Consider the following 27,264-nt stretch of genomic DNA (forward strand, 5'->3'; position numbering starts at 1 on the left):
GCCCAGCTCTCTGAGCACTGTGGCGCCCCCTAGCTGCCAGGGCACTCCCTGTCCTCAAGCAGCTCCCATTCTAATGGAGATTTCATCTGCCGTTCAGATAGAAGTCTCGTGATTGCCAGTGATTGCCAGGCCTCTTCTCTAATGTCATCTCCACCGATAAAATCACATCTGTTTGAGATGTTGAGACAGGACAGGGCCAAGGGCTTCGGTGGCCAGGGCTTTCCCTTCCAGGGCTTCAGTCTCTGTGGACATCCCAGAGCTGTTGCCAGGCTATGTCTCCAAGGGGCTGCTTCCCAAGCTGACGCTGAGGACACTGGGCGGGAAGCCAGGCTCAGGGCCCTGGGCTGTCTCCCCTACAGTCTGAGGGGAGATGGCAGTCAAGGCTGCGATACTGTTCTGACTTGTTGGCACATGCTACATCCTGTCTCACCACTGGGGGGCCTTGCTGATGTGGCTAGCCTGGCACCTCTGCCCGGTGCATGCTGACGCTCAGCAGTTGTTAGGGATGGCCAGCCCCTTCCCCACAGGACTTCTTTGTCCAGATAATGACTCTGAGGGCTGGTCTGGACTGGTGGTCTTGGGGTAGCTGCCCCTTCCAGGGCTCCTGAGCCTCCCTTGCCTGTAGCGGTAACCTGTCAGCAACTGTTGCTGGTGGTGATGAGGAAGATATACCCCTTCTCCCCTTAGAATTGCCTGGAACACGAAGGTTAAGTGATCTCAGCCCAGGATCACAAACCCATATGCGTCAAAGGCAGGATCTGAACCCAGGTGTTCATGACTCAAGGTAATATTCTATCCATCGAGAGAGGAGTAATATTTGGTATAGATGTACAGGCTCTCTCCTCCAGTAGAAGGTAAGGATCATCTTCAGTTTTCTCTCTATATGCCTGGCTCCTAATAACTGCATATCAATTGATTGTGGGCCAGGGCTACACCTTCCCTGTGACAGCAGCATCGCCCCCTTTGGAAGCAGCAATATGTGTAGAGAAGGCTAAAAGCCCCTTCCTTCTGCCAGAGACTTGTGCATTCCAATCCAGACCCTTTGGCATCAAACCTGGTGCTGTTTGCTCTCTGCCTCTCTGCTAGATCTGCTCCCTTCTCTCTATAATTCAGTTCATGGTCCTAAGCTGAGGGGAGCTACAGGAGGGATGCAGAATGATTTCAGGTCATGGGCCCCTGTCCAAAGGGCCAGATCCTGGAGAGGTGTTTTAAGAATTCCCAGGACAGGGAAGCCTAAGGGGGAAGTGAGAGTGCCCCGCCCCCCAAGCCTGGCTCTTCTGCCTCCCAATCCTGCCTAGAGCCAGCTCTCTGCCTCTGGGTATTCTGGTTAGAGGACCAGGTGTCACTTCAATAAATGATTTCAGGGATAATCCTGGACAAAGAGATGTGTTCCAGCATAGAGTGGAGAGCTCGCTGGACTTGGGGGCACTGGGCCTAGATTGAAATCCTGACTCTTCCATTTACTAGCTGTCTCAACTCCTCTAGGACTCAGTTTCTTCTGATGTAGAATGAAAGGTTAGGGCTAGGTGATCTCTGAATCCAGGTCAAAAGCTAAGAGTCCACTGGTCCCCAGTTTCCTCATCTGTAAAATGGGGAGAGGGATAGGGTGCAGTGAATGATCTCTGAGGTCCCTTCTAGCTCTAAATCTGTGGTCCTGAAAAACTTCTCTCCTCTCTCCTGTCTTGTCCTTGAAGTCAAATCAATCTTCTTCCACAGACATGGATTAAACTCCTGCTTTGTGTAAAGTCCTGGGGAGAGAAGGCTTCAGAAAGGTCTTCCTGCAAGCAGTGGCAGAAGGGACCTGGACACTATTTCCCTTTCTTCTCTCCTCCACAGAATGAAGAAATGCTTGTTCATAGGACCATCGATTTAGAGCTGGAGGCGAGCTTGTCCAGCCCCCTGATTTTACCAGTTAGGAAACTGAGACCCAGAGAAATAATCTGCCCTAGGTCACATGGGGAGAAAGGGGAAGAGAAGGGATTCGAATTTAGGGCAGATGGGTGGTGTGTTGGATAAAATGCTGGCCCTGGAGTCAGGAAGACTCCTCTTCCTGAGTTCAAATCTGGCCTCAGACACCTACTAGCTTTGTGACTTTGGGCAAGTCATTTCTCCCTGTTTGCCTCAATTTCCTCATCTGTAAAATGAGCTGAAGAGGGAAATGGCAAATCACTGCAGTATCTTTGCCAAGAAAACACCAAATGGGGTCACGGAGAGTTGGATACGACTGAAACAACTGAACAGCAACCATGTCATGCTTTCTTGTAACTCATAGAATTGGTTTTCGAATTCAAGGGACAAAATCTCTGCTGCTTCTCCTTCCCCCATCCCCAGAGGACCCTCTCACCTCCCGTGTCCACCAGCATAGAGAGGAAGAGTGGTGGATTCAGAGTCAGGGGACTTGGGTTTGAATGCTGGATCTGCTAGTCACTCACTACCTATGTAACCTTGGACAGGCTGCTTAAACTCTCCAGGCCTCATTTCCACATCTGTAAAATTGGGAGGCCAAATGAAATGAATGGTCCTGAGGGCCCTTCTGAGTCTGAATCTATGATCTATGACCCACAGAAATATGGTTCCTATTTGTAATATTCCTGTGAAAAAAGAAAATCCATGAACCAGCAATTAAGACTTTGTCCCAGAGGGTCTTGGGAAAGCCCTCAGCATCTTCAGCTTTGATGTCCCCCTGAGTCTGCTCTTTTCCAAGCTAAATCTCCCCAGCTCCTCCACCATTCCTCATGTGACATGTAGGTAGCACCATGGAGAGAACACTGGTCTTCAACTCAGCAAGACTCAAGATCAAACCCCACCTTAGACACTCACTAGCTGGGTGACCCCCAAAAAAGGGGAAAAGGTCAGACTCCAAAGTTCCTTCCAGTCCTAATTCTATGACTTAAGGCCTCCACCATCTTGTTTGTCTTCATTTGATGACTCTCCAGATTATCAATATCCCTCTAAAACTTCGGCGTCCAAACCAGGGATGGCTATAAGATCGGTACTCTGGGTTCCCTTATCTCCACCCATGTAGGAAGAATGACTCAGAGAAACTCTCTCCTCCATTTATAGTCAGAGGCTACGTGGGGGGAGGGGAAGTCTCCGGAAGACTTCCCAACAGAGCTTTGCTCCCCAATTCCTGTTGGCCAAGAACGTACCTCCTACCAACGTCAGATCAAAAGTTCTCTTCCAATCAAGGAAAGACAAGAGATAGAGTTTAATTTTAAACCAACATTGCAGCAAAAACTGTTTTTTCCCCATCATTCCTTAAACTCAATCCAAAACTACCAGCAATTTGTAATTATTTTTTTTTTAAGGGGAGAGAGAGAAAGCATATTTTAAGATATCTAATGAAAGCCAATGATCTGTGTTTGCCTCCTTGGTATTTAACTGTGCAAATTGTCCTGAGCCCCCCTGCTGGGTGGCCCTGGGCCCTACCTCTCCCCACCCCCAGCTGCTCTGTCAACAAGCAGAGATGACTGCGAGTCTCAGGAAGTGAAAGCATGATTAAATTCAAGCACAGGAACGAGGAAGAAAAGATTATTTGCTCAGGAGCCTCATGACCATGAGATAATTTCTAGAAATTTATTTTTTAACAGTCTCAAGAGAGATATGATCATCAGGACTAATTAAGGAGGGGATTGTCCCATTCTCCTGAACGCAGTGAGGCGTAGGGAATAGAGTGCTGGGACCTGGACTCAAGAAGATACCTCCAGTGCTTAAGAGTGGAATGGCCCCTTGCCCCAGGGTGTCACTATCTCAAGTATCACCAAACCAAAAAAAAAATGCTTCTGTCACTTCCTTTTCTGAGCCTCAGTTTCCCCATCTGTAAAATGGAGATAATCAGGCCCATATACCCCACCTCACAGGTGTGTTGCAAGGCTCAAATGATAGAATGTATCTAAAGTGCTTTAGAAACTTTAAAACACTATATCAATGGTGACTGGTTTTATTACTCCACCCTGGTTAAAACCTATCTGGAGTATTGTGTTCAGTGCTGGGTGTCGTAGTTCAGGAAGAGCACTGATCTGCCGGAGAGCATCTGGAGGAAGTGAACAGGATGGAGAAGGGCCTGGAGTCTGTGTCATATGAGAATCTGTGGAAGGAATTGAGAATGCTTAGCCTTTTGAAGAGAAGACTCAGAGAGGGCATCGTGGTATGGAGGAAGGATTAGCTTTGCTCTGCTTGGCCCCAGAGGGCAGAACCAGAAAGGGCTGGTGGTAGACTGCAACAGTTGCACAGAGGCTGATTCAAGGCTGATGTCAAGGAAGTCTTGCCAGCAGTCAGATTTGCTGCAAATCAGCTGATGTGGGCTTCTTTGGGAGGTGGCTGGCACTTCGTCCCTGGAGTCTCCAAGCAGAGGGTGGAGGCTCTCTTGGGGATGTTGCAGAGGACTTCCTGTTAAAGGCTGGGTCAGGCTAGAGGCCACCGAGGTCCCTTCTGACCCTCAGAATCTGTGATTCTGGGACTCAGTGGATGACCACTCATCCGGGACGTTTGTGGGAGAGGCAGGTTGGACCTCTCACCTGCTTTCTGGCTCAGGGATTCCAGCACACTCTCATGGCCAGCAGAAAAGGAGGAGGGAAGCACTTCACTCCACTTGCATGATATCTGAGACAGTGACACCCACCTGTCCTGGCTGTGGACCATTGGATTGCTCCAGCTGTTTGCACAGCTCCTGGGAAGCAAGGCTGCATTCCACATATGTGCTGTAAGAGGACACCAAATCCTGGGGTGGAGGGAGGGGAAATAGCAGACTTTATTGCCTAGCTCTCTAATACACTCTCAAACAACAAGCGTTTATTAAGCGCCTGCTTCGTGCCAGCCACTGTGCTAGGCAATGAGGATACAAAAAGAAATGAAACAATTCTTGCCCTCAGGGGGCTTACTTACTGTTCAGGACGTATCAAATAAATGTAAATTAGGTACAAGGTGATGGGGGGGGCTAATTCAACATTCAAAAAGATGGGAGGAAGAAAGAAGAGCGTTCCAGGTATGGGAGAAAGCCAGTGAAAAGCATGGAGCTGCAGAGAAGAGACTGAATTAAGGGAAGTAAAACATTAGAAGCCTGGGAAGGTGGGGCAGGTGGGAAAGGGCTTTCAATATCAAACAAGAGGTGTTCTCTTTGATCCTGGAGGTGCTAAGGAGCCAATGAGTTCATTGAGCTGGGGAGGGACGTGATGTGTTCAGAGTGAGCTTTAAGATCACTTGGGCAGTTGAACGGAGGAAGGACTGGATTGGGAAGACCCTTAAGGCAGGCAGACTGACAAGCAGGTTATCACAAGGGGATCATGTGTCATGCGAGATGGCATATTAAAGAGATCTGGTTTTGTATCTCGCCCCCTGACAAGACTGTAAGCTCTCTGAGGGCAGGAACTGAGTTCCCAATTTTTTATAATTATATAAGTGAGATTGACGATAGCATTTATGGAACACCTTAAGGTTTGTAAACTGCTTTACAAACATTATCACATCTGATCCCCACTATAACCCTGCAGGGAGGTGCTGTTATTTTCCCCATTTGTTCTAAATGTTGAGGTCAGATCTGAACTCAGGACTTGTTTTATTCAGGTCCACCCCTCACCTAGTGCAGAGCTGTACGTGTAGGAGTAGGCAGTGAATAAACCTTTCTTGACAGACCTTTGGCTTCAGAAGGATGCACACTTATGACAGTGTTCGGTCTCGCTTAGTTGGCACATCTCATCAGAGCTTAATATTTGCTTGTTCATTGATTGATTGACAGACAGATTGATAGATTGATGTGGCTTTGGGCAGTTGAGACTCTCAAGGACCATCTCATCTAGTGAGATGTGGATGGGGTGTTACCTGCATCCATGGAAAGATTGTCCCCCTAAGGAAATCACAGTTCCACGACTTAAAAGCTATTGTGAGGATAAAATAACATATGTAGAAGGTTTTGCAAACTTTAAAGTGCTAATATAGTTATGATGAAGTAACCTTCCCAAAGTCACCCAGGAAGTAAAGCCAGGTCTCCAGAGTCCAAATGCAGCTCTCTTTCCACCAGCTGTGCCAGCTGCTGAGGGAGAGGCAGGATGCTGAAGGACAAAGACACAGAAGTGTGTCTAGGGGACAGAGAGGAGTCCAGTTTTGCTACAATGTGAGATAAGGGTAGGAAAGTGGGTTGGAATAAGATGTTGGAGGGCATTGAATTCCAGGCCAGGGGAGTTTGGACTGGGGCTTTGGGGTGACAAGGTGATCCAGGGGTGTGCTGATAAATGTTTAACAACCAACTCTCCCCTCACCCCTCTGAGAAGTACTACATGACACTTTTAAGTTTAATCGGCACTATCAATATTTTCTCCATCACTGTCTTAAGTCTAGACAAGCAAAAAACAGTAAATCAAGCCTTGATTTTTAGCATTTGCCGATTTCATAAGTATGAATATGCCCCTTGAAAATTTAACAGTTGGGGGGTGGAGCCAAGATGGCAGAGCAAAAGCAGCAACTTGCTTGAGCTCTCCCCCAAACTCCTCCAAATACCTATAAAAATATCTCTAAACAAATTCTAAGACAGCTTAACCCACAAAAAGACAGAGTGAAACAAATTTCCAGCCCAAGACAACTGGATGATTGATCAGAAAGGTATATTTCGCTGGGCTGGGAGCAGAGCACAGCGTGGCATGGGCATGCAGGCTGCAGCAAACCTGGAGCAGGCCTCAGAGGCCTGAATCGCAGGCAGCTGTGGTGGTTTCCAGACTTCTCAACCCAGAAATGCCAAAGACAACTTAGGTCAGTAGGAAAAGTCTGTTTCTGCAGTGCTGAGAGAGGAAGGTGGGGTCTCAGCTCCATTCCCCAAGAGCATGGCCCTGGGGTGGGCAGCTGCTTCCCTAGCTTCTGGCCCACAGACTGAGAGGGAATCGATTGGCTGATCAGAGGGGGATTGCAGGGATCTCTCTGCTGGTGCTGAGGCAGGAATCTCTTGCTTTGCCCCCTACTTGGATCTGGGTCACAGTTCTGGGCGGGAGTCCTGGGGTGAGGAGGAGCGCTGGCACAGTGGAGCTTGTAGTGGCTGTGGACAGAAAACCTTCCTCACACTTCCAGGACAGAAAGGAGTGCTTGTGGTCACTAACAGACCACAGCACAGGCCAGGAAAGGAGAAAACACCTCGCCCCTTATCATACCACCTTGCAAGAACTGAAAATTTACAGGTCCCTACAAGTATCTCTGAAAACAGCTATATAAACCCCCAAAGCTTGGGACAGTACATTCTCCACATTGGAAGCAGACTCTTAGCTTAACAAAGAGTTTAAAACTCAAGTAATTGGCTGGGATCATGAGCAAGCAGCGCAAAAAGAGTCAGACTATATTATCTTACTTTGGTGACAAAGAAGATCAAAACATACAACCAGAAGAAGACAACAAAGTCAGAGCTCCTACATCCAAAGCCTCCAAGAAAAATATGAATCAGTCCCAGGCCTTGGAAGAGCTCAAAAGGGATTTTGAGAAGCAAGTAAGAGAAGTAGAGGAAAAACTGGGAAGAGAAATGAGAGTGATGCAAGAAAATCATGAAAAACAAGTCAACAGCTTGCTAAAGGAGACCCAAAAAAATACTGAAGAAAATAACACCTTAAAAAATAGCCTAACCCAAATGGCAAAAGAGGTCCAAAAAGCCAATGAGGAGAAAATGCCCTAAAAAGAAAAATTGGCCAAATGGAAAAGGAAGTCCAAAAGATTACTGAAGAAAATACTTCCTTAAAAATTAGAATAGAGCAATTGGAGCTAGTGACTTTATGAGAAATCAAGACACTGTAAAACAAATCCAAAAGAATGAAAAAATAGAAACAATGTGAAATATCTCATTGGAAAAACAACTGACCTGGAAAATAGATCCAGGAGAGAGAATTTAAAAATTATTGGACTATCTGAAAGCCATGATCAAAAAAAGAGCCTAGACATCATCTTTCAAGAAATTATCAAGGAAAACTGCCCTGATATAGTAGAACCAGAGGGCAAAATAGAAATTGAAAGAATCCACCGATCTCTTCCTGAAAGAGATCCCCAAAGGAAAACTCCTAGGAATATTGTAGCCAAATTCCAGAGTTCCCAGGTCAAGGAGAAAATATTACAAGCTGCCAGAAAGAAACAATTCAAGTACTGTGGAAACACAATCAGGATAACACAAGATTTAGCAGCTTCTACATTAAAGGATCACAGTGCATGGAATATAATATTCAGGAGGGCAAAGGAGATAGGATTACAACCAAGAATCACCTACCCAGCAAAACTGAGTATAATCCTTCAGGGGAAAAAATGGTCATTCAGTGAAATAGAGGACTTTCAAGCATTCTTGATGAAAAGACCAGAGCTGAATAGAAAATTTGACTTTCAAATACAAGACTCAAGTGGAACATGAAGAGGTAAACAGGAAAGAAAAATCAAAAAGACTTATTAAGGTTGAACTGTTTATATTCCTGCATGGAAAGATGATATTTATAACCCATGAGACTTTTGTCAGTATTAGGGTAGTTGGAGGGAAAAATTATATGTATGTATAGGTAGATATAGATAGATAGATAGATAGATAGATAGATAGATAGATAGATAGATAGATAGAGGCACAGGGTGAGTTGAAGATTAAGGGGTCATATCTGGAGAATAAAATTAAGGGATGAGAGAGGATTATATTTGGAGAAGAAGAAAGGGAGAGGTAGAATGGGGTAAATTATCTCACAAAAAAAAAACAGAAAAGAAAATGCTCTTACAGTGGAGGGGAAATGGGGAAGGTGAGAGGGAATGAGTGAATCTTATTCTCAGGATTTGGCTTAAGGAGGGAATAACATACACATTCAATTGGATAAGGAAATCTGTCTTACCCTATGGGAAAATAGGGGGAGAAGGGGACAAGAGAAGGGGGATGATAGAGAGGAGGGCAGATTGGGAAAGGGGTAATCAGAAGCAAATACTTCTGAGGAGGGACAGGGTCAAAAGAAAGAATAGAATAAATGGGAGGGCAGGATAGGATTAAGGGAAATAGAGTTAGTTTTTCACAACATGTCTACTATGGAAGTGTTTTGCATAACTGCACATGTATAACCTATATTGAGTTGCTTGCCTTTTCAATGAGTGGGGAGGGAGGAAGGGAGAAGATTTGAAACCTAAAGTTTTAAAAACATATGTTTAAAAAAATGTTTTCACATGCTACTGGGAAATAAGAAATACAGGAAATGGGGTACAGAAGTCTGTCCTGCCCTACAGGAAAATAGAAGGGGAAGGGGATAAGAGAAGGGGGGAAGAGATAGAAGAGAGGGCAGACTAGGGGAAGGGATATTCAGAATGCATGCCATCTTGGGGTGGGGGAGGGGTGAGATGGGGTGAAAATTTGGAACTCAAAATCTTGTGGAAGTAAATATTGAAAACTGAAAAAAAATAAATGTATAAAATGTAAAAAAAAAAGAAAATTTAACAATTGGCTCTTGAGAGCTCATTGGAGCTGGACCCAGCATACTCCTGTCAGAGCCCTACAAATGATCGGCCAGCTCCCTGCCCCTTCCTGCTGTCCACTTACCAATGTCCTAACATCACTGCTACTCATCTCTGCCTTTTGGATTTAGGCTCCCCACCCCCACCCACCCCCTGTAGACCTCAGAGAGCTATCAACCCCACCCTTGCTTTCCTCCCTCCTCCTCAGCCCCTCGCCAGCAGGGAGCCCCAGGCAGCTTCAGAACAGGGTGGGATCAGCAGCCAGATGGCAAAGGGCAGAGGAAGGAGTGAAGAGTGAGAGCAAGTGTAGATGAATCTCTTGGAGAAGTCTGACAGTGAGAGTGAAGACAATGAGAAAGGAAAGGGGGGAAAGGAAAGTTTCTCTCTTTCCTAAGATTAGAGACACCTGAATTGCTTACCGTCGGTATGCAAAAAAAAAAAGGGGGGGGATCCAAGGAATGCAGGACTTAGGGCACCTCCGGGGCTGGGGCAGCCAACCCCTCCATCTTCACTCTGAGGCCCAGAGGGGTTGGGTAACTTATCCAGAGACACACAGTAAGTGTCTGAGGCAGAATTTGAACCCAGGACTTCCTGACTCCAGGCCAAGCTCCTTCAAGTCCTTTTTGGGAAGGCATTGTAGATTACTTGGTTCTCTGAGTTCTTGGGTATACTTTTTGATGTCACTGTCTCCAACAGCTCAGCAGTTTCTCTAATCTGCAAGGAAGCCACAAGGGATATAGGAGACCCTACTAGAAAGTGGATTTCCAGGGGAGTCTCCTTTCTCATTGTGACAGGATTAACAACCAGGCTTGCTACCATTATGTCCTGAGTAAGAATAAGTAGGATCTGAGAGAGAAGCTCAGGGGCTCTCCAGAGTCTATGGAGTATGAGCTTTCTCACACAAATTCTCCGATGTCGATTTAGGCTCAAAAGTCTATTCTGGCTTACTCTTTGTATCTCAGCTGTGTTCTAGACGCTTGACTGGCATTTTGTCTTCTTGTCCTATATTGGCTTAGCACAGTGCATTGAACTTTGGAGGAACTCAATAAATAAATACTTGTTGATTGGTTGGTGGGGGGGCCCTGAATAAGTGAGAGGTTAGGGTAACTGACTTTGATTGACTGACTTATTCTTAGGAGCCAGATGTTTTTTTCCATGTGAGGTTTGGGGTTCGGCCTTTCCAAGGTATGGTAAAAAAGAGAACAGCTAAGTCAGCTGATGGTCATGGTTGCGTTTGTTTGTTTCTTTTTTCCCAAAATTAGGATATACTGTGTTGCTTTGATGTTAATGAATGCCCTCACTGTAAGCTTAAATATTTCAGAAGAGAGGGTGAGATGGGAAAAATAAGAATTAAAGAAAACCACCCCTGTTTTTTATGAGGAAGAGGGCATTTTGTTCCATTGAAAAACAGTCATTCATTTTGCTCTAGGGGGCATCTGGAAAGACTTTTTTCCATCCGAGAACCCAATTGAACCTTACATGAGCAGTTGGAAGCCTGGGGCATACCAACTCTCCTCCCCACCCAAACACAGCCCACAAAACAGTGTTGTTTGTGAAGTTGGCCTTGGGTTCTTAGGGCAGTCAGACTGGTTAGCCTGTGAACTTGGAAGTCTGCCTGTGAACTTGGAAGTCTGCCGTGACCTGGAGGCTCCAAGAGGTTTATAAAGGAAACCGGGCTCTGGGCAACCGAAGGAGACTTATCATGCTGGCCATGAAGAGCGTAATGGGAAGTTTCCAGTTGGTAAAAACTAGTTTAGCCCATCTTCCTGGTAAAACAATCTGAGGGAAGAGTTATGCTAGAATGAAGAATGGACTGCACTGGGAACCAGTGGATACGAGTTAAATCCTCACTTTGTCATTTATTACTTGTGTGACCTTGGGCAAATCACTTCCCTCTTCTGAACCTCAGTTTCCCCAACTGTAAATTTATACACCTAGGAGGTTGGACTAGATGATCTCTGAGGACTCTTCCAGCTCTGAATCTAGAAGCCCAGGATCTGGGAAAGAGGTTGTTTGATTAACATTTTCACGGTGAATATTTTTGGTCAATGGGTTGGGCCGAGAAAAAAAAACCAAACCTTGGAATCCAGAATGGAAAAAGGGCTCTCCAAGAAGGGGGAGTCATTTTCCCATTTCTGAGGATTCTCAGTGTCAGGCTAGGAAAGCAAGCATAGTGGACCACCTGCTCAAAGGGCCTGGGAAAGGACCCTAAAAGTGCTTCAATGCTCTCACCTCTTGCCCTGGATGAATTCCCCTAGGGAAAACATTCCCGGTAAGTTTATCTAAGGACTGTGAAAACCCACAGTCTTGGGGCTGGGGAAGACCTCAGGAGCCACCTGGCCCAACTTGGCCCTGAATAGGAATCCCCTTCTCTGATTAGGGATCCTAGTCCAGTCTCTGCCTCCAGACCTCCAAGGAAGGGGAGCGCCCCTCTCCCTCCCCACTACTTCCCAAGGCAGCCCAATTCCACTTTGGAACGGTTCCCCTTGTCAAGGAGAAAGCTTTTCCTTCCATAAAGACTCAACTTACCTCTTTGCCCCTTCAGTCCCTTGTGCTGGGGCCTCCCCTCTGGGGTCAAGAAGAATGAGGATAATCCCTCTGTTACTTGAGAGACTTTGAAATGGTCCAAAATTGCTCTCATGCCCTCCCCTGGTTCTCCAGGCTAAACCTTGATCAATCCCTTTTAGAAAGATTTGTAACTTACCCAGTCAACCAATCAGCAAACAATCATTTGTTGTTGCACAGTCATTTCAGTCGTGTCCAACTCTCTGTGACCCCATTTGGGGTTTTCTGGGCAGAGATGCTGGAGTGGCTTGCCATTTCCTTTTCCAGCTCATTTTACAGATGAGGAAACTGAGGCAAACAGGATTAAGTGACTTGCACAGGGTCACCCAGCTAGTAAGCGTCTGAGGATGGATTTGAACTCAGGAAGATGAGTCTTCCTGACTCCAGGGCCGGCACTGTATTCACTACACCACCTAGCTCCCCTAAGCATTTAGTAAGCCCGTATGATGTACTAGGCACTGGGGATATACACACCCCCTGATCTCATGAGGCTTACATTCTACTGGCAGGTACAGTATGTTCACAGACCAGTAACTATAGATTGTCTTGCTACAAAATGGCAGCCAGCTGTGGATGCATTGAGGAAGGCCTTCAGTCCCCAGAACCGACGTCTGCTAGATCTCTCTGTTAGCCAACTGGTTTTGGAAATCATTCGCTGCTTATTCCATCAGGCTCCTGCCAAGAGTGTGACCTTAAACCCTATGATAGCAGCTGAGCCCATTAGAATCAGCCATGTCTAATGGACTCTGACCTCCATCTTTTGCCCTCATCACCCCATGTGCTATCACAGCAGGGATAGCACATGACACTTCTCACAGCAGACATTCCAGTTTCATAAGAACCAGGCCTGTGTGATTCCTCTTTGCTATTTCAGACACAGCCCTTGGGCATTCAACTTGCCTCAGTACTCTTGAAAGACTCACTGGACCCTGAAGAAAGATTTTTTAAACTGTTCAAATATTGCCGTATCTTCAAGTTTGCATTGAGGTTTTGGATTTATCGTGCCCTCTTCACTAACAGTTTTTGGATTCATGGTAGAAGAGAAGAGTTCTGGACTGAGAGCTGGATTCAAATCCCAGCTCCACAACTTATTACCTACATAATCCTATGCAAACGACTCCTCCCCCTGGGACTCAGTTCTCTCATCCTGCAAAATGAGGATAAATATCCATAGTATTTAACTGCCGAGGCTGTTGTAAGTCTCAGACCAGATAATGCATATAAAGTGATTTGTGGATATTAAAATGCTTTAAAAATGCCTGCTGGTGGTGGAGGGGATGGTAGTACGAGGAGAAGAATGCTTGACTTCCTTTAGGACTCAGCTGCAGCACTGCCCCCAAAACGAGTTCCCCACCCCCAGCTGCTCATACCTCTCCTCCAAAATCACCTACTTATTGGGTATCTAAAATATATAGGTATTTTTCTGTCAATATGTTGCCCCCCCATTAGACTATAAGCTCCTAGAGGGCAGGGGCTGTTTGATGTGTCTGTGTCCTCAGCACCAAGGACAGAAAGCAAGGCTTCATACTTTCTATCTGATAGATAGATAATAGTAAGTTGGATGAGATAGTCTCAAAGTTCACTCCTAGTTCTGAATCTAGGAACCTCTGTGTGTGTGTGTGTGTGTGTGTGTGTGTGTGTGTGTGTGTGTATGTGTGTACATTTTGAGCACTGACCCAATGATGGGCTGTAGTTCTCTTGTCCAAGGACCAGACCAACTAAGTTTGATGATGCTTATCCTCATGAATGTGGAATTTTTCAACCAAAACTTTCCTCTCTTCTTTCTAAGTAACAATTTTTAATTAATCTGTTTCCTCCCACCACCCCTACCTCCCATGAGAATTTTTTTTAAATGAAAAATAAATCCATCCACTCATATTTGCAGAGTCCTTGGATAATTCACTTCACCACCTCAGACTCTATAGCCGGAGGTCCTTTCCACCTCTAAATCACAGGGTTCCACAGGGTTCAAATCTCTGTCCTGCCACTTTTGCCCATGTACCCTTGGCCAAGTCCCTTCTAGCCTCTGGGCCTCTATAAGATGAGGAGGGCAGACTTGGGGGCTCTGGGGTCCCTTCCAGATCTAGGGTCCTATGACTTAAGTGCTTGTTGAGGACAATTGAATTGAGTTGAGTAGAGGATGGCTTGGCCCCCCCTTGTCTGATTGCCTTCTCTGTGACTCCTAGGGTGTTGTCCTGAGCCACCAGCCACAATGGGCAGAAAACTGGATCTCTCCAAGCTGACGGATGAAGAGGCCAAGCACGTGTGGGAGGTGGTTCAACGTGACTTTGATCTTCGAAAGAAAGAGAAAGAACGATTAGAGTAAGAAACTTGGTCATTGATTTTATCTTTAGTTTTCTGTTTATGTGGGGGATCCTGTCCCCCCTGAGGACAGTAACTATTTTTCTTCTGTATCCTCAGTTTCTATTGCATAGTAGGTGCTTAATAAGCATGTGTTAAGACAGCAGAAAGAGCACTGCTCTAGAGTCAGAGGACTCGGGTTCAAATCCCACTTCTAATGTGGATTTTCTTTGTGGCCTTGGGGAAGTGATTTCACCTTCATAGGCCTCAGTTTCCTCATCTGTAAAATGAGGAGGTTGGACTACATCCAAGGTGTCAAACACACAGCCCCCAAGTGAGGCCCAAACCAGATTAAAATACAATTGGAAAATATTTAATAAAATAAAAATACAGCAAAACATAGACAATATTAATACACTGTGGTTTGGTCCATGGGGATCCTTATACACAGTTTAATGGCCCCTGTTTCTATTAGAGCTTGACACCACTGAGCTCAATGATCTCTGAGATCCCTCCCAACTCTAGATGTAGGATCCTATGAATGAAATTCAAGTATATTTCATAAAGTTGCATATAGATTCATACACGCCAGAAAATTCTACCATCCATGATAGATGGTTATTTGTTTTAAGTCAGTAAATCTGTTAGAATGAAGGCTTGAGTCTCCAGGGGACAGCTGCAGGCCAGGGCTGCCATTTGCAAAGGGAGGAGATGGAATGTTCACACCTGGCCCAGGCTGTATAATTGCCTCCTCCACAGCTATATCAAGAAGAACTGGTTGGGGGTGGGAGGTGTTAACCTCAGCCTTAGATAGGTTGCATGTGTGGTGATGTTGTATAGGTGGCTAGAGGCTGGCCTGGAACTTGGTCTCAGAAGGACAGTCAGGGCTAGAGATGGCCATAGTCTGGGAGTCATCTGCATTGATGTCAATAACAAAGCCCCTTAAGTGGTCACATTATTTGAATTCTCACTGTTTCCCTTGGCTAGAACGAATGACCATATTTTACATAATTATAACTTTTAATAGTGCAAATTCAAATGACTGCCACCACTTCAGGAAGTTCATGGTTCACACTAATTGGGACCTGGCCATATGTGGACATTGAGGCCATGCAAGCAGGCAGGTTTCCTGAGAGCAAGAAAGAGGAGTAAAGGCCCAAGGGTAGACCTTTGGGCCTTCTTAACTAGTTAGGTTGGAAGAAGAGAAGCCTTTGAGGAGAAAAAAGGGGAGGACCTCTGGAGAGGGAAGAGGCCAGCTAGATATAAATGGGGTCAAGAGAACCAAGAGAAGAGAATTCCAAGAAAGAGGAAGTGGCATCAGTGCCCTGCCACAGAGAAGGCCAGGAAAAGCTGACCATCTTTCTTTGTCAGAGGGTTGGTTCTTGGAGACATCAGGTCACCAAATGTCTACACCACCCACCATTCACCCCATACCTGCCTGTGAAAACACTACCCTTCCTTCAAGGCCCAGCTCCTGCACTGGAAGCCCACCATTATTGCCCAACACATTGGACCAGGAACTCCCGTAGGACTTTACCCTTTCCTGGGCTTAACCTGCTCTACCGTGGATCCTAGTCAGTGCGAATCAATACTATGTGCCAGATGCTAAAGATGCAAAATCAACGACGAAAAGAGAGCTGCCCTCCGCAAGCTCCCCCACTCCCGGGAGAACGGGAGCAGAGCTTGAGCACCTTTGAACCACCTCAGCACCTAGCATGGGACCTGTCCAGTCACGCTGGTTCCTGTACTGAGGGGCAGACAAAGACGAATCGAATCTCGTCTTCCCTCAGCACCACATGCTAAAGCATTGCCGTGACTATGTCGTAATGAAAATGTCAAAGGACTTTGGACGTTACTTCTCTTGCCCGGCTGCTTGAGGAACAAGTGTGTGTCTCTTTTCTAACTGTCCCCTCCTTATGTGAGCACATGGTTCTCAAAAGAATTGCAAATCACTCATGAACAAAGGGAATAAATAAGCTAGGGAAATTTCATTTAGTATAAGAAACTCCCTCTATCGATGCAGATTGCAATCTTCTCCAACATTTGTGGCATTAGGAAGCTGCCTAGAGCCCTGAAAAAAGAAATTACTTGGCCAGGGTCACACAGCCAGTATATGTCAGAAGCAAGACTTTATCTCATGCCTGTCTGGCCAGTTCTCTATTCATCCCTCCACACTGCCTATGATAACAAACTGCTTTAAAAGGAGAAATGTTGATACTATATCCAACATTCTGCACCCACAGTCCCCCATCTCTCCAAGGACAGGAGAGAAAACAGAAATCTGAGTTACTGAAAAACTAACAATGGTCTTGGAGGACAGAGAGTGAAATCCACTTCCCTCTTCCCAGCAGAAAGGCAGAGGGCTGCCGGGGCAGAATGCTGTATACATCGTCAGGCACAATCACTGTGTAGGTTGTTTTGGATTAACAGTTGGTTTTGCTTTGTTCCAAGGAAGGGTTCTGTTCTGGGGAAAAGAGTAGGGAGAAGCAAGAGGTTGGGTTTTCCAGAAAAAAAAAAAACTGTGATAGCCAAACAAAAGATAGCAATGATGCTTTAAAAAAAAAAAAAAACAATGAAGATGTGCCCCTGACAGCAAAGGCTCCCATCCCAAAACTTGTCACGTGGCTGACACGGACGCTCGTGGTCCTGGATGCTCTGTGACCTGAGGAGAGATCAGGGGCCTCCAGGGAGCTTCTTATAACAAAGGGCCTGGATACTGAGGAAAGGGCAAGGGCAAAGCAGAATTCAGGATAAAGGGTCCTCCAGGTTCTCATTATTATGGGAAGTGATTCTACCTTTGCCATGTGATTCCTGCCTCTTGTCCCATTAAGACTTGCCACCTCTCACGTTCCTCATCCAGAGAAGGAAGAGCTCACTAATTTCAACAAGTGTTTGTTGATCGCCTGCAGACTAGAAGCCCCCTGGCATCTCTGTCAGCTCCAAATCTAGGAGCCTATGAATTGAATTGACTACCTGATCTGTGCTCCTTACCTACTGGAGTAGAAAACTCTGCTCTCCCCTTTCTAGGCCCTGGTCAGCTTGGCCACCTACACAGATGCTGTGGAAGTGGACCAGAGACACTGATGTCACCAGGAAGCTTGAGGACCCGTGGGGAGCCATTCTCTTCCCCCAACCCCCTTTGCAGGACCATCAAGCCTTCCTCAGACTGGGAGATGTGGGCTACGCTCCTCTCCAACCCCAACCTTCAGTGTCCCTTGGTTGTATAGGGAGAGAGCCAGATCTTTCCCCAGAAGCTTCGCCAAGATGACTTATCTCCCTCACTAGATTGTCAGTTTCTTAAGGGCACACAGTAGGTGCTTATTTCTTGAATGACTAAGTTCAGGATGTGGATTGAGATTCTGGTCCCATGAATTCTCCCTCAATCTGAGAAGCAGAGACAGAGTGAAGGAAACAGAGATGTTTAGGCTGGACAAGAGAAGATTCAAGCGGGTGGCTCTTTAGGGCTGTTAGTAAAGGAAGCTTGTTCTGTTTGCTCTGTGTGACTGTGTACTACTCACTCAGCCTCTCTGGGCACTGAGCAGGTCTCTGGCCTATAGAATAACCCTAAATCTGCTCTGAATTCTGGTGGGAATATGGCTGAAACCCAGAAGAAAATGAGCTCCTTGAGTACAGGAAGGGTCCTGCCTCTGCTTTGGCATCCCCAGTGCTGGCACAGAATTGCCACTTAATAAGTGTGGGTTGATTTCTGAACTGATTACCTCATATGCCTTCCTGGCTTAAAACCCCACTGTGATGCAACAGAGAGAGAGATGGCTTTAGAGTCAAATGGACAGGGTTCAAATCCCAGCTCTGCCGACTGCTGTGATTCAGAGCCTCTATGTGCCTAGATAGGGGATGGAAACAGGATCCAGCCTAGGCCTTCTGCTCTGATCCCGTGACTACTCCAGTAGATCTCTAATCATATCCATGTGGTCCCTCCCGTGATGCTGATTGCAACCCACCCATGCCACTCTTGTCCAAGTCCTCCCACAAGTCGACCAGAGGGGACCCTCCCCAGTGTGCTGGCAGCCTTCCTCAGTTTCTCCTGACACCAGAAGGATAGCAGTGGGCACAAACGCTGTGTGCCTAGCTCCTCTTTTTTCTCCCATCTTTTCCACACCTACATTTCTTCCACAGCATCCTTCAGTGCCTGGCTATACCAGGCTACAAATGATTGGTTTGTCATGTAACATTTTAAAGTTTGGTTCTATCACATTTGGTCCTCACAGCAACCCTGAAAGGTAGGTTCTGTGGGGAATTAATTAGTATCCCCATTTTACAGAGGAGAAAACTGAACCTCAGAGAAGTAAACTAACTTGCCCAGGGTCATCCAGCATTCCAGGCAGGATTCAAACCCAGGACTTCCCAGTATTAAATCCAGTGCTCTCTCCATCACATTACACCCCCCTTTTCTGAAACTCTGAAGCCAACAAACCAGTCAATTAACAGACATTTCATGTGGTAGGCACAGAGCTAGGCACTGGAGATAGAAATGCTACCCAGGTTTCAGGAGCATTTACTAGGACAGAAAGGACAGCAAACCTTGTCTTTGATTCAGCCCTCAGTGGCTTTCAGCCCCCCATCAGGCATTTGGCTGGGCAGCAGAGGAGGGGGGAGCAGAGCCTGTCTGAACCAATAGAATGTTATTCCTGGTAGTTCCCTCAGACAGGATGCAGCACTTGCCACCTTAAAGGTTAAGGTAACCTCTTCTAGTGCTCAGACAAAATGAGTTAGACTCTAGGGAGAAAAATGTCAGGGTGACCCAGAGCCCCAGGTTTGCCATCGGGGGCCTGGGTTCCTGTTCCAACATTGTCTCAGGCAAAGTGTCATGAGCTCCCCAGCCTCACTTTCCTGCTCTGTAAAATGGGGCTTGACACAATTCAATAAAGAAATATTGTGTCTATTTATGGTGATGTTAGGGTTAGGCACTGCGTAAGGATGGAGCTCACTGAGTGGTCCCCAGCTTGATGCAATGGCTCCATGTCATCCCCAAACTGGAGCCTGCTGGGGGCATCTCTCTCCTCCCTCTCTGCCCCTGGGATTTGTGCTGGGTCTCCTGCTCTGGCCAGCAGAGGTGTCCCCACCCTAAGCCTCGCCAGGGAGGGTCACGATAATACCTCTGTTGCTAACATCCATCAAGTGGTTTTGGGCAACCTTGACACAAGCACTACCTTTTAGGGGGAGTTTGGCTGGACCAGATCAAGCCCATTCTTTACAGCCAAAACACAGTGAGCACAGTGAGATGTTGGATTCTTTACACCCTTCAGTCAATTTTGTAACAAGACAGAGCCTAGTGCCAAAACCCTCCCTGTTCCTTTATCACAGGATCTCAGCTATCAGGCTGGAACAGATCTCAAAGGCCATCTAGTTTCCTCATTCTACACAGGAGAGAACTGAAGCCCAGAGCCACCAATTGGCTTCCCAAAGTCACACAGAGGTAACTGGGGTTTGAACTCAAGTCCTCTGATTCCAAAGCCCAGGCTCTTTCCACTGTACCAGCTTTGGCTTCCCATACCTAGCCAGCCCCTAATTCAGGCTGTCCTCAACGGAAATGTAAACTATTCTCCTAAATATCTTATACAGATGGGAATTCAATAGGAGGAGGAGAGTGGGGTGGATAGCCTTGGGGAAACTGGCCAGTGTTTTCAAGGACCCCAGGTTTCTCCCTGAAATAACCCCCACCTTTCTGACATCAGCCATCTTCTGGTGATGCCCATGGATCTTGGAACATGACATTCTCCAAAGAATTACAGCACTGTATCACCCAAAGGCCTCTAGAGAGGGGCACAGTGGAGGGGGGTTTCAGCATACTCAAATGTACTTAAGTGATGGGCAGCCCGCCATTCAATGTTCAAAGATCTGGAGGCCTCCTGCCCATCTCCACCCAGCACACTGGGTGGACTCCTGGTGAAGGAATCATGGGAGGGCCTGGGCAAGAGTCAGGATGAGAAGGCCAGGATGAGTCACCCTCTCAAAATCTTCTCTGACTCAGCGTGAGCTCACCATTCCAGGCCCTGCCTGGAATCCAGGAGCCCTCCCCTCCATCTTGACTTCTTATGTACTCTCTATGTATCTTGCACGTACCTATTTATGTACATGCCATCTCCCCCATCAGAAACTGAGGTTCTTGAGGGCATCTAGTCCACCCCCACCCCCCACTGCCATTCCTCATTGTGTAGAGGAGAAAATCAAGGTCTTAGTGAAGTAAAATGACTTTCTCACAGTCACATAGGTGTGCCTGGGATTTGAACCCAGAGCTCCTTCCACTGTGTCATGCTCTGGCATGTACCTACTCATCCCATCCTCAAAGATGTCCTCAACACAAGTTGGGCTTTTTTGCCTTTCTCTGTATCCAATACAGTGCCTAGCATACAGTAAGTGCTTAATAAATGCTTGCTGATTGATTTTAAGTGCCCCACATCCAGGAGATCACAGCTTCATCCCAATATCTCAGGCAACAGTTGGTGCAGTCATTTTGGTTACAAGACCCTTTGCCCTGCCCACATCCCTGAGTCTCAGAAGGAGCTCCAAGATGTGGTATCAGTGGTGGAAAGACATAGGCAGGGCCTGTCTAGAGGAGGCTGAAAGGAAACCACCTTCTTTAAAGGGCCCAGCCTACAAGCTAAATATCACACCTGCTCACCTTACCCAGTTAGGCAAACAAGAAGAGAGAGGCTTGGGAGTCACTACAAACACACAGGGATTTCAGAGATAACCTCAGACAGAACCTCCATCTTGGGACAAAAATTGATAATGGCTTGCTCAGGGAGGAGGACTTAGGAGCTGCGCAGTGCTGAGTCCTCCAGGGAGCAAACACAGTGGAAGGGGAGGTCAGCTGCCTTCCCTGAGGGGGTGATGGCATCTGAGCACTGACAGATCAGCCTCAGAATCTCTGAGAGCCAAGTTGAAGCCAGGTGGGGCACCCCTGCAGGGCCCCAGCTTCCTTAACTCCTGGTTCAACACCAGCTTGGTGCGGGTGACTTCTAGCTTCTAGGAAATCCCTCCCTTAATATCCCAAGGGATGACTGCTTTCTCTGACCCTAAGTTACCTCAAACCTCCTTATCTAGGCAGTTATTATCCCCATTGTACAGATGAGGAAACTGAGGCTCAGAGAGGTTAAGGGATGATGTGCCCATGTCAGGGGTGGGACTTGAACCCTGGTCTTCCTGACTCCAAGTCCCCAATATGCTGCATTAGAAATACAGGAGAGGGCAGCCAGGACAACTAGGAGGCTTCGGACCAGTGAAAACAATTTGGAATAATTGGCCTAAACAAGACAAAATTTGGGAGATGCATGGCCACCTCCAAGTACTTACAGGGCTGTCTGTAGAACCTGCCATATACAGTAGGCACTTAATAAAAGCTTGGTGACTTGATGAACTGGCAGAAATGGCAGAAATTCTGAGTTTGGCTTAATATAAGGAAAACCCTTTGTAACAATGGAAACTGAAAAAATGAGATGGGTGTGAATTGGGCTGGGCGGCTGCAGGGCCCTGTTCCTGCTCTGAGATTTTATTATCCTACTTCCAGGCTTTGTGGTATCCTTGTATGGTTTCTCCCTCCACATAGAAAGATTGTAACCTCAGGGGCAGCTAGGTGGTGCAGCGGATAGAGCACCAGCCCTGGATTCAGGAAGACCTGAGTTCAAATCCGGCCTCAGACACATAACACTTTCTAGCTGTGTGACCCTGGGCAAGTCACTTAACCCCATTGCCTATGCTTAAAAAAAAATTCAAAATACAAAAAATAAAGATTGTAACCTCCCCTCTACCTCCTCCAAAAATATGTGCCCCTAGAGATAAACCAAGCTACAAAAGCCTGGTTCTCTGGGGACAGAGATACAGGTAGACCAGCCATGCTCAAATCCTTGCAGGGGAAATGAATCAACATTTATATAGCCCCTACTATGGGCCAGGTACTGTACTAAGCTCTATTTATAAATGTCTCCTTTGATCTTCACAATCACCTTGCAGGGTAGGTGCTATTATCATTCCCATTTTATAGATGAGGAAACAGAGGCAGATAAGTAAATAAAGTGACTTGCCCAGTGTCACGCAGCTAGTAACTGACTAAAAGCAGGATTTGAATTCAGATTTTCCTTACTCCAGATCCAGAGCTCTCTTCACTTTGCCACCTGGGCTTGGATTTCCCTGGGCCCCCACCACCACCACCCACCATCTTTATAAGAGTTTGAATGTCACTCAATCCTAAGGAGGGAAGAATTAACAAGAGGTCCTATTTAACCCCCTCACATTCTACAGATAAGGAAACTGAGGCCTCAGAAGGTTAGTGACCTGCCCAAATCACTGAGGTGGGAAGTGGAAGAGGCACAAGACCAGCCCATCCTCTTCCTCACTCTCATGTTTCTTTGGTGACATCTTTGCTCTTCCATCCTTTGAATCCTTCATCCATTCCAACCCCCATTCACCCCAGTGAGGAGAGCAGATTCTGGGAGAAAACACGGGGAAAACACTGGGTTTTCTTCCAATGTTGGGCAAGGTTCCTCGTCTTCTTTCACCCTTTCTTCCCTCATCCCTCTCCCCTCTGCTCACCTCAGACCCAGCATCCTTTCTTCCTCCTACACCCTGCTCCTCCTTCAATTCAGTTCTAAGAGTGTTGCCTAAACTGGGCCTTGGGCTTTTAATTCAGCTGTAAAATGAGGGGTGGGACTGGGTGGTCCCTGTGGCCCCTCCAGCTCTAGAGCTTGGATCCCAAGAGCTCTCTGAGCCTCAGTGTCCTCATCTGTAAAATGAGCGGTGGGCCTAGGAGGTCCCCATGCTACCTCCAGCCCTTGAGGTATGATCTTACATGCTGTGTACGTGCAGGGCACTGTACACAGACATTTAGCAATATTTATTGACCCAATCAATCCATCTACAAAGTCTCCTTAAGTCAATAATTCCAAGCTTTATTGAGGTGCGGCTACTCTATGCAAAACCATTGCTAAGCTCCGGAGAGGCTGGAAAGGCCCCCCGGAGCCTCCAGGGAAGCCCTGCAGACTGATCAGGACGGAGCTAGCATGAGAACCCACCTCCTCGGGCACCGAGCCCTCAGCTCCTCGCGTTGGGAGAAGCTGCGCAGCCGGGGCCTCTGTTTCCTCACATGGCACTTTGTTCTTTTCCGCCACCTCCCTAAGGGAGCTGAAGGGCAAGATCCGGAAGGAGAGCACGAAGAAGGAGCTGCTTTCGGGCCAGGCGCACCTGAACGAGACCCACTGCGGGCGCTGCCTCCAGCCCTACCGCTTCCTGGTCAGCAGCAAGCGACAGTGCCTGGACTGTCACCTCTACACCTGCCCGAAGTGCTGCAGCCGCAACCAGCGAGCGCAAGGCTGGGTCTGCTATGCGTGCCGGCTGGCCAGGTGAGGGCGTTGCGGGACCAGCTGCGGGACCAGCTGCGGGACCAGCTGCGGGACCAGCAGCGGGGCAGCGCGGGGTGAGCTGACTGTTAGCCCAAGTCAACTCCATTGGCAGGAAGCCTGCAAAGAAAGCGCTCGTCTGTGGGATTCGGAGTTATTGTTAGGGATGATTATTGAACAGTGAACTTGGAGTCAGCAGAGACCTGGGTTTGATATAGGCCTTCAGCTGTGAGATTTGGGGCAAGTCACTTCCTTTCCGAGCCTCATCTTTCTCATCTGTAAAATGGGGAGAATAATGCAACCTACAAAGTTCATGGACTGAGAACTAGAAACTGTCTCAGAGACCATCTGATTCACAGGTTCTCAAACTTATTTGGCCTACTGCCCCCTTTTAAAAAAAAAAATTACTCAGTGACCCCCCCCAGAAATCTACTTTATTTAACCTTTTGACGGTTTTTAAAAATTTGTGTCATTTCAAAAAATATAAAATACATATTTTTTAAATGATGTATCTTAAATTTAATGATTCATTGTGTGTTTGTGGGGCTTTCTGCATTGAAATTTTGATGATACAATATCGCAGTAATGTAGTATCGTTACTGTAAACAAGTCATCATAGGCACATATTCCTGCCGATGCACGCTGGACTACCCGACAATGCACCACACACTCACCTGCCATCATCAGTCGCTTATTAAGACCTGTCAGTGGCCTTGACCACTGATCTGTAATAACTTGGATTCTCTGTATTTATTTGGAAAATAATGTAATCGCTATGACTTTAACTCTGTTACACAACAGATGAAACATATAGGGATGGTTTTTCAAGATGTTCTATCTTCTTTTCTTTTCCTATGCTTCCACCACTCCTTTATTTTTATTCAATGCCCCCCAATTGCCCCCCATTGTTCCAGTGCCCCACAGGGAGCTGTGTTGTCTACTTTGTGAGCCTACGAATCCAACCTCCTCATTTTACAAAAGAAGAAACTGAGGCCTAAGGATTTGCCCAAGCTCATACGGGTAGTAAGTGGCAGAGCTAGGATTTGAACCCAAAGCCATAGAGTCCAAATCCAAGGTTCTGTCCACTGCACCATACTTTCTAAGGGACTCACTCAAATTTGGTTGGTTTTTTTCCCACTCCACCAAAACTCATGGGGTTGTAGTGAAAAAAAGTCCTTTGTAATCTCTAAAGTCCTATAGGAATGCAAGCTGGGACTTTTATCCTTCTACTGAAGTCCTTTGTGATGTCCTCACGGGGCATGTAGGTGAGCTTGTGGTTCTGAAGGCTATGGTGGGAGAATACAACCTCTGTAGCAGGATGCGAAGGCTGTAAATGGGGCTGAGACACACTCCCACCCTGTTAAGGGAAGACCAGCCTAGCAAGGCTCAAAAGGGCTCATTCTCATATTAGCTCAAGATGGTAAACTTCTCAGTAAGAGCCATTCTGAAAAATGAGGCATGACTAAGTCATGGAGGGGTCACTATCAGGATCTGTGGAGGGGGCATCAATGCTGATGACATCAGAGATCTCTGAACTATTAAGATTTTGAATAGTGGGACTGTTGTGAGAGGCATCAAGGTGTAGTGAATGAGGTGATGACCTCAGAAAAAGAGCTGGGTGGGTTAGCTAGATGGCTCAGTGGCTAGAGGACCAGCCCTGGATTCAGGAGGACCTGAGTTCAAATCCGGATTCAGACACATAACACTCACTAACTGTGTGACTCTGGGCAAGTCACTTAACCCCAATTGTCTTAAAAAAAAAAAAAAAGAAAGAAAAGAAAAAGAGCTGGGTGCTTGTATTGTCCGTGTGGTCTCACACTTTGGCATTAACTCCCTGGTTCACAAGAATGTCTCTTTTCCTTTGGCAGAGTTGTGAAGACAGGCTCCCTCGATTGGTACTATGAGCATGTGAGAGCAAGGTTTAAGCATTTTGGTAGCGACAAAGTGATGCGCTCTCTCTATGGAAGGATGCAGCATGAACACAGTAACTTACCTGCTTTAGGTAAGAGTGTGGTAGACTGGGTAGGGGAGGAGGGGTCTGAGTTTCTCCGAGCCTGGTCTTCTCTGCATACAACAGACTGTGACCTTCACAGGGACAGCTAGGGGCCAGTCTGCCTCTGGAGCCCCTGGTTTCTTTTCCCAGATGAATGTGAACTGCCCTAGGTAATAAAATTATGCAAATTACAGCAGGAGGCCTCACAGATGTATGTGTGTGTATGTGTGTGTGTGAGAGAGAGAGAGAGAGAGAGAATAGGAGAAAGAGGGGAGGGAGGGAGAGAGAATAGGGGAGAGAGAATAGGGGAGAGAGAAAATGGAAGAGAGAAAGAGAGAGAATGTGGGAGGGGGAGAATAGGAGAAAGAGAGAGAAAGAACAGGAGAGAGAATGAGGGAGAGAGATAATGGGAGAAGGGAGGGAAAGAGAGACAGACAGAGACAGAGACATGGGAACAAGCATTTCACTTTCTTCTCATATGTAGGTGTTGTTATTATCTCCAGTTTACAGATAAGGAAACTGAGGCAAACAGATTAAGTAACTTGTCCAGGGTCACGAAGCTAGGAAGTACCTGAAGCTTGATTTGAACTCTGGTCTTCCTGACCCTAACTAGCACAGTAGCCACTGGGTCATCTAGCAGTCTTCTAATAATAAAAACAATTAAGACAAAAATTATGTAAATAACAAGAGCGAATCAAGTAGTAGAATCATTCCCTGCCCCATTCAGCAATGGGGACAACTGCTTGGGCAAGTCATTTAACCTCCACCAGCCTCAATTTCCTCATCTGTAAAATGGGGGGGGAATCAAAGTAGAAGGCTTCCGTGGTCCCTTCACTCTCTGCATCTAAGATCTTATAAATAGAGCTAATGTTGTTTTTCCCCAGCAGATGGCAGCATTGTGCAGCATGAGCCTCCTTAGTATCTGCTCTGATCCGCCAAGGACTCATTCAGTATCCCTCAGCTGCGCTGTCTCCAGCCCCGAAGGCAGATCTAAGGATGGGGCTGGAGAGCAGAGCATCCCCCCTCCAGAGCAGAGCTCTCTAGTTCGACCCAAGATTTAGAGCAGGAAGGCCCGCAGAGGTGTTCAAGTCCAACCACCCCATCTTACAAAGGAGGGGACTGAGACCCAGAAAGGCAAAGTAAGCTGCTTGGGGTCACCCAGCTACTATCTGAGGCAGGATTCAAATCCAGGTCTTCCTGCCTCCAGGTTCAGCCTCTCTTAGGGAAGGAGAAGCGTGGCGGTCAATGTCTGAGAACAAGACTTCATGCTAATATGAGGGGCAGTGTGGTGCAGTGGGCAGAGAGCTGGCCTCAGACTCAGGAAGACCTGGGTTTGACTCTTGCCTACAATAAAGTCCTACCAGCTACCGTTTCTATACATTATCTCAAGTGATCCCCCCAACAACCCGGGGAGGAACATGCCCTTATAATCCCAATATTACAGAAGAGGAAAGTGAGGCAGACTTGCCCAAGGTCACACATAGCTAGTAAGCATCTCAGGCCAGGCTCAAACTGAGGTCTTTCTGACTCACAATGGTCTACCCTGTGCACTGAGGCACCTGGCATGGTCTTTCTCCATAAGATGCCTCCCGAGAACGTTGCTGATGACGAAGACAA

General features: G+C 46.8%; 1 protein-coding gene across 1 annotated transcript in view; it reads left to right on the top strand.

The window, feature by feature from the left end:
• MLPH (melanophilin) overlaps positions 1 to 27,264 on the top strand; it is a 68,285-nt gene that overhangs the window by 2,953 nt on the left and 38,068 nt on the right. The window contains 3 exon segments of the mRNA XM_078154611.1: positions 14,184 to 14,319; positions 23,436 to 23,657; positions 25,523 to 25,656. Coding sequence (XP_078010737.1) covers positions 14,210 to 14,319; positions 23,436 to 23,657; positions 25,523 to 25,656 — 466 coding nt within the window. The 5' untranslated portion in view covers positions 14,184 to 14,209.

The sequence above is a fragment of the Phascolarctos cinereus genome, unplaced genomic scaffold (genome assembly GCF_003287225.1).
Source record: "Phascolarctos cinereus isolate Bilbo 61053 unplaced genomic scaffold, phaCin_HiC Scaffold_5;HRSCAF=322, whole genome shotgun sequence".
Taxonomy (NCBI): domain Eukaryota; kingdom Metazoa; phylum Chordata; class Mammalia; order Diprotodontia; family Phascolarctidae; genus Phascolarctos; species Phascolarctos cinereus.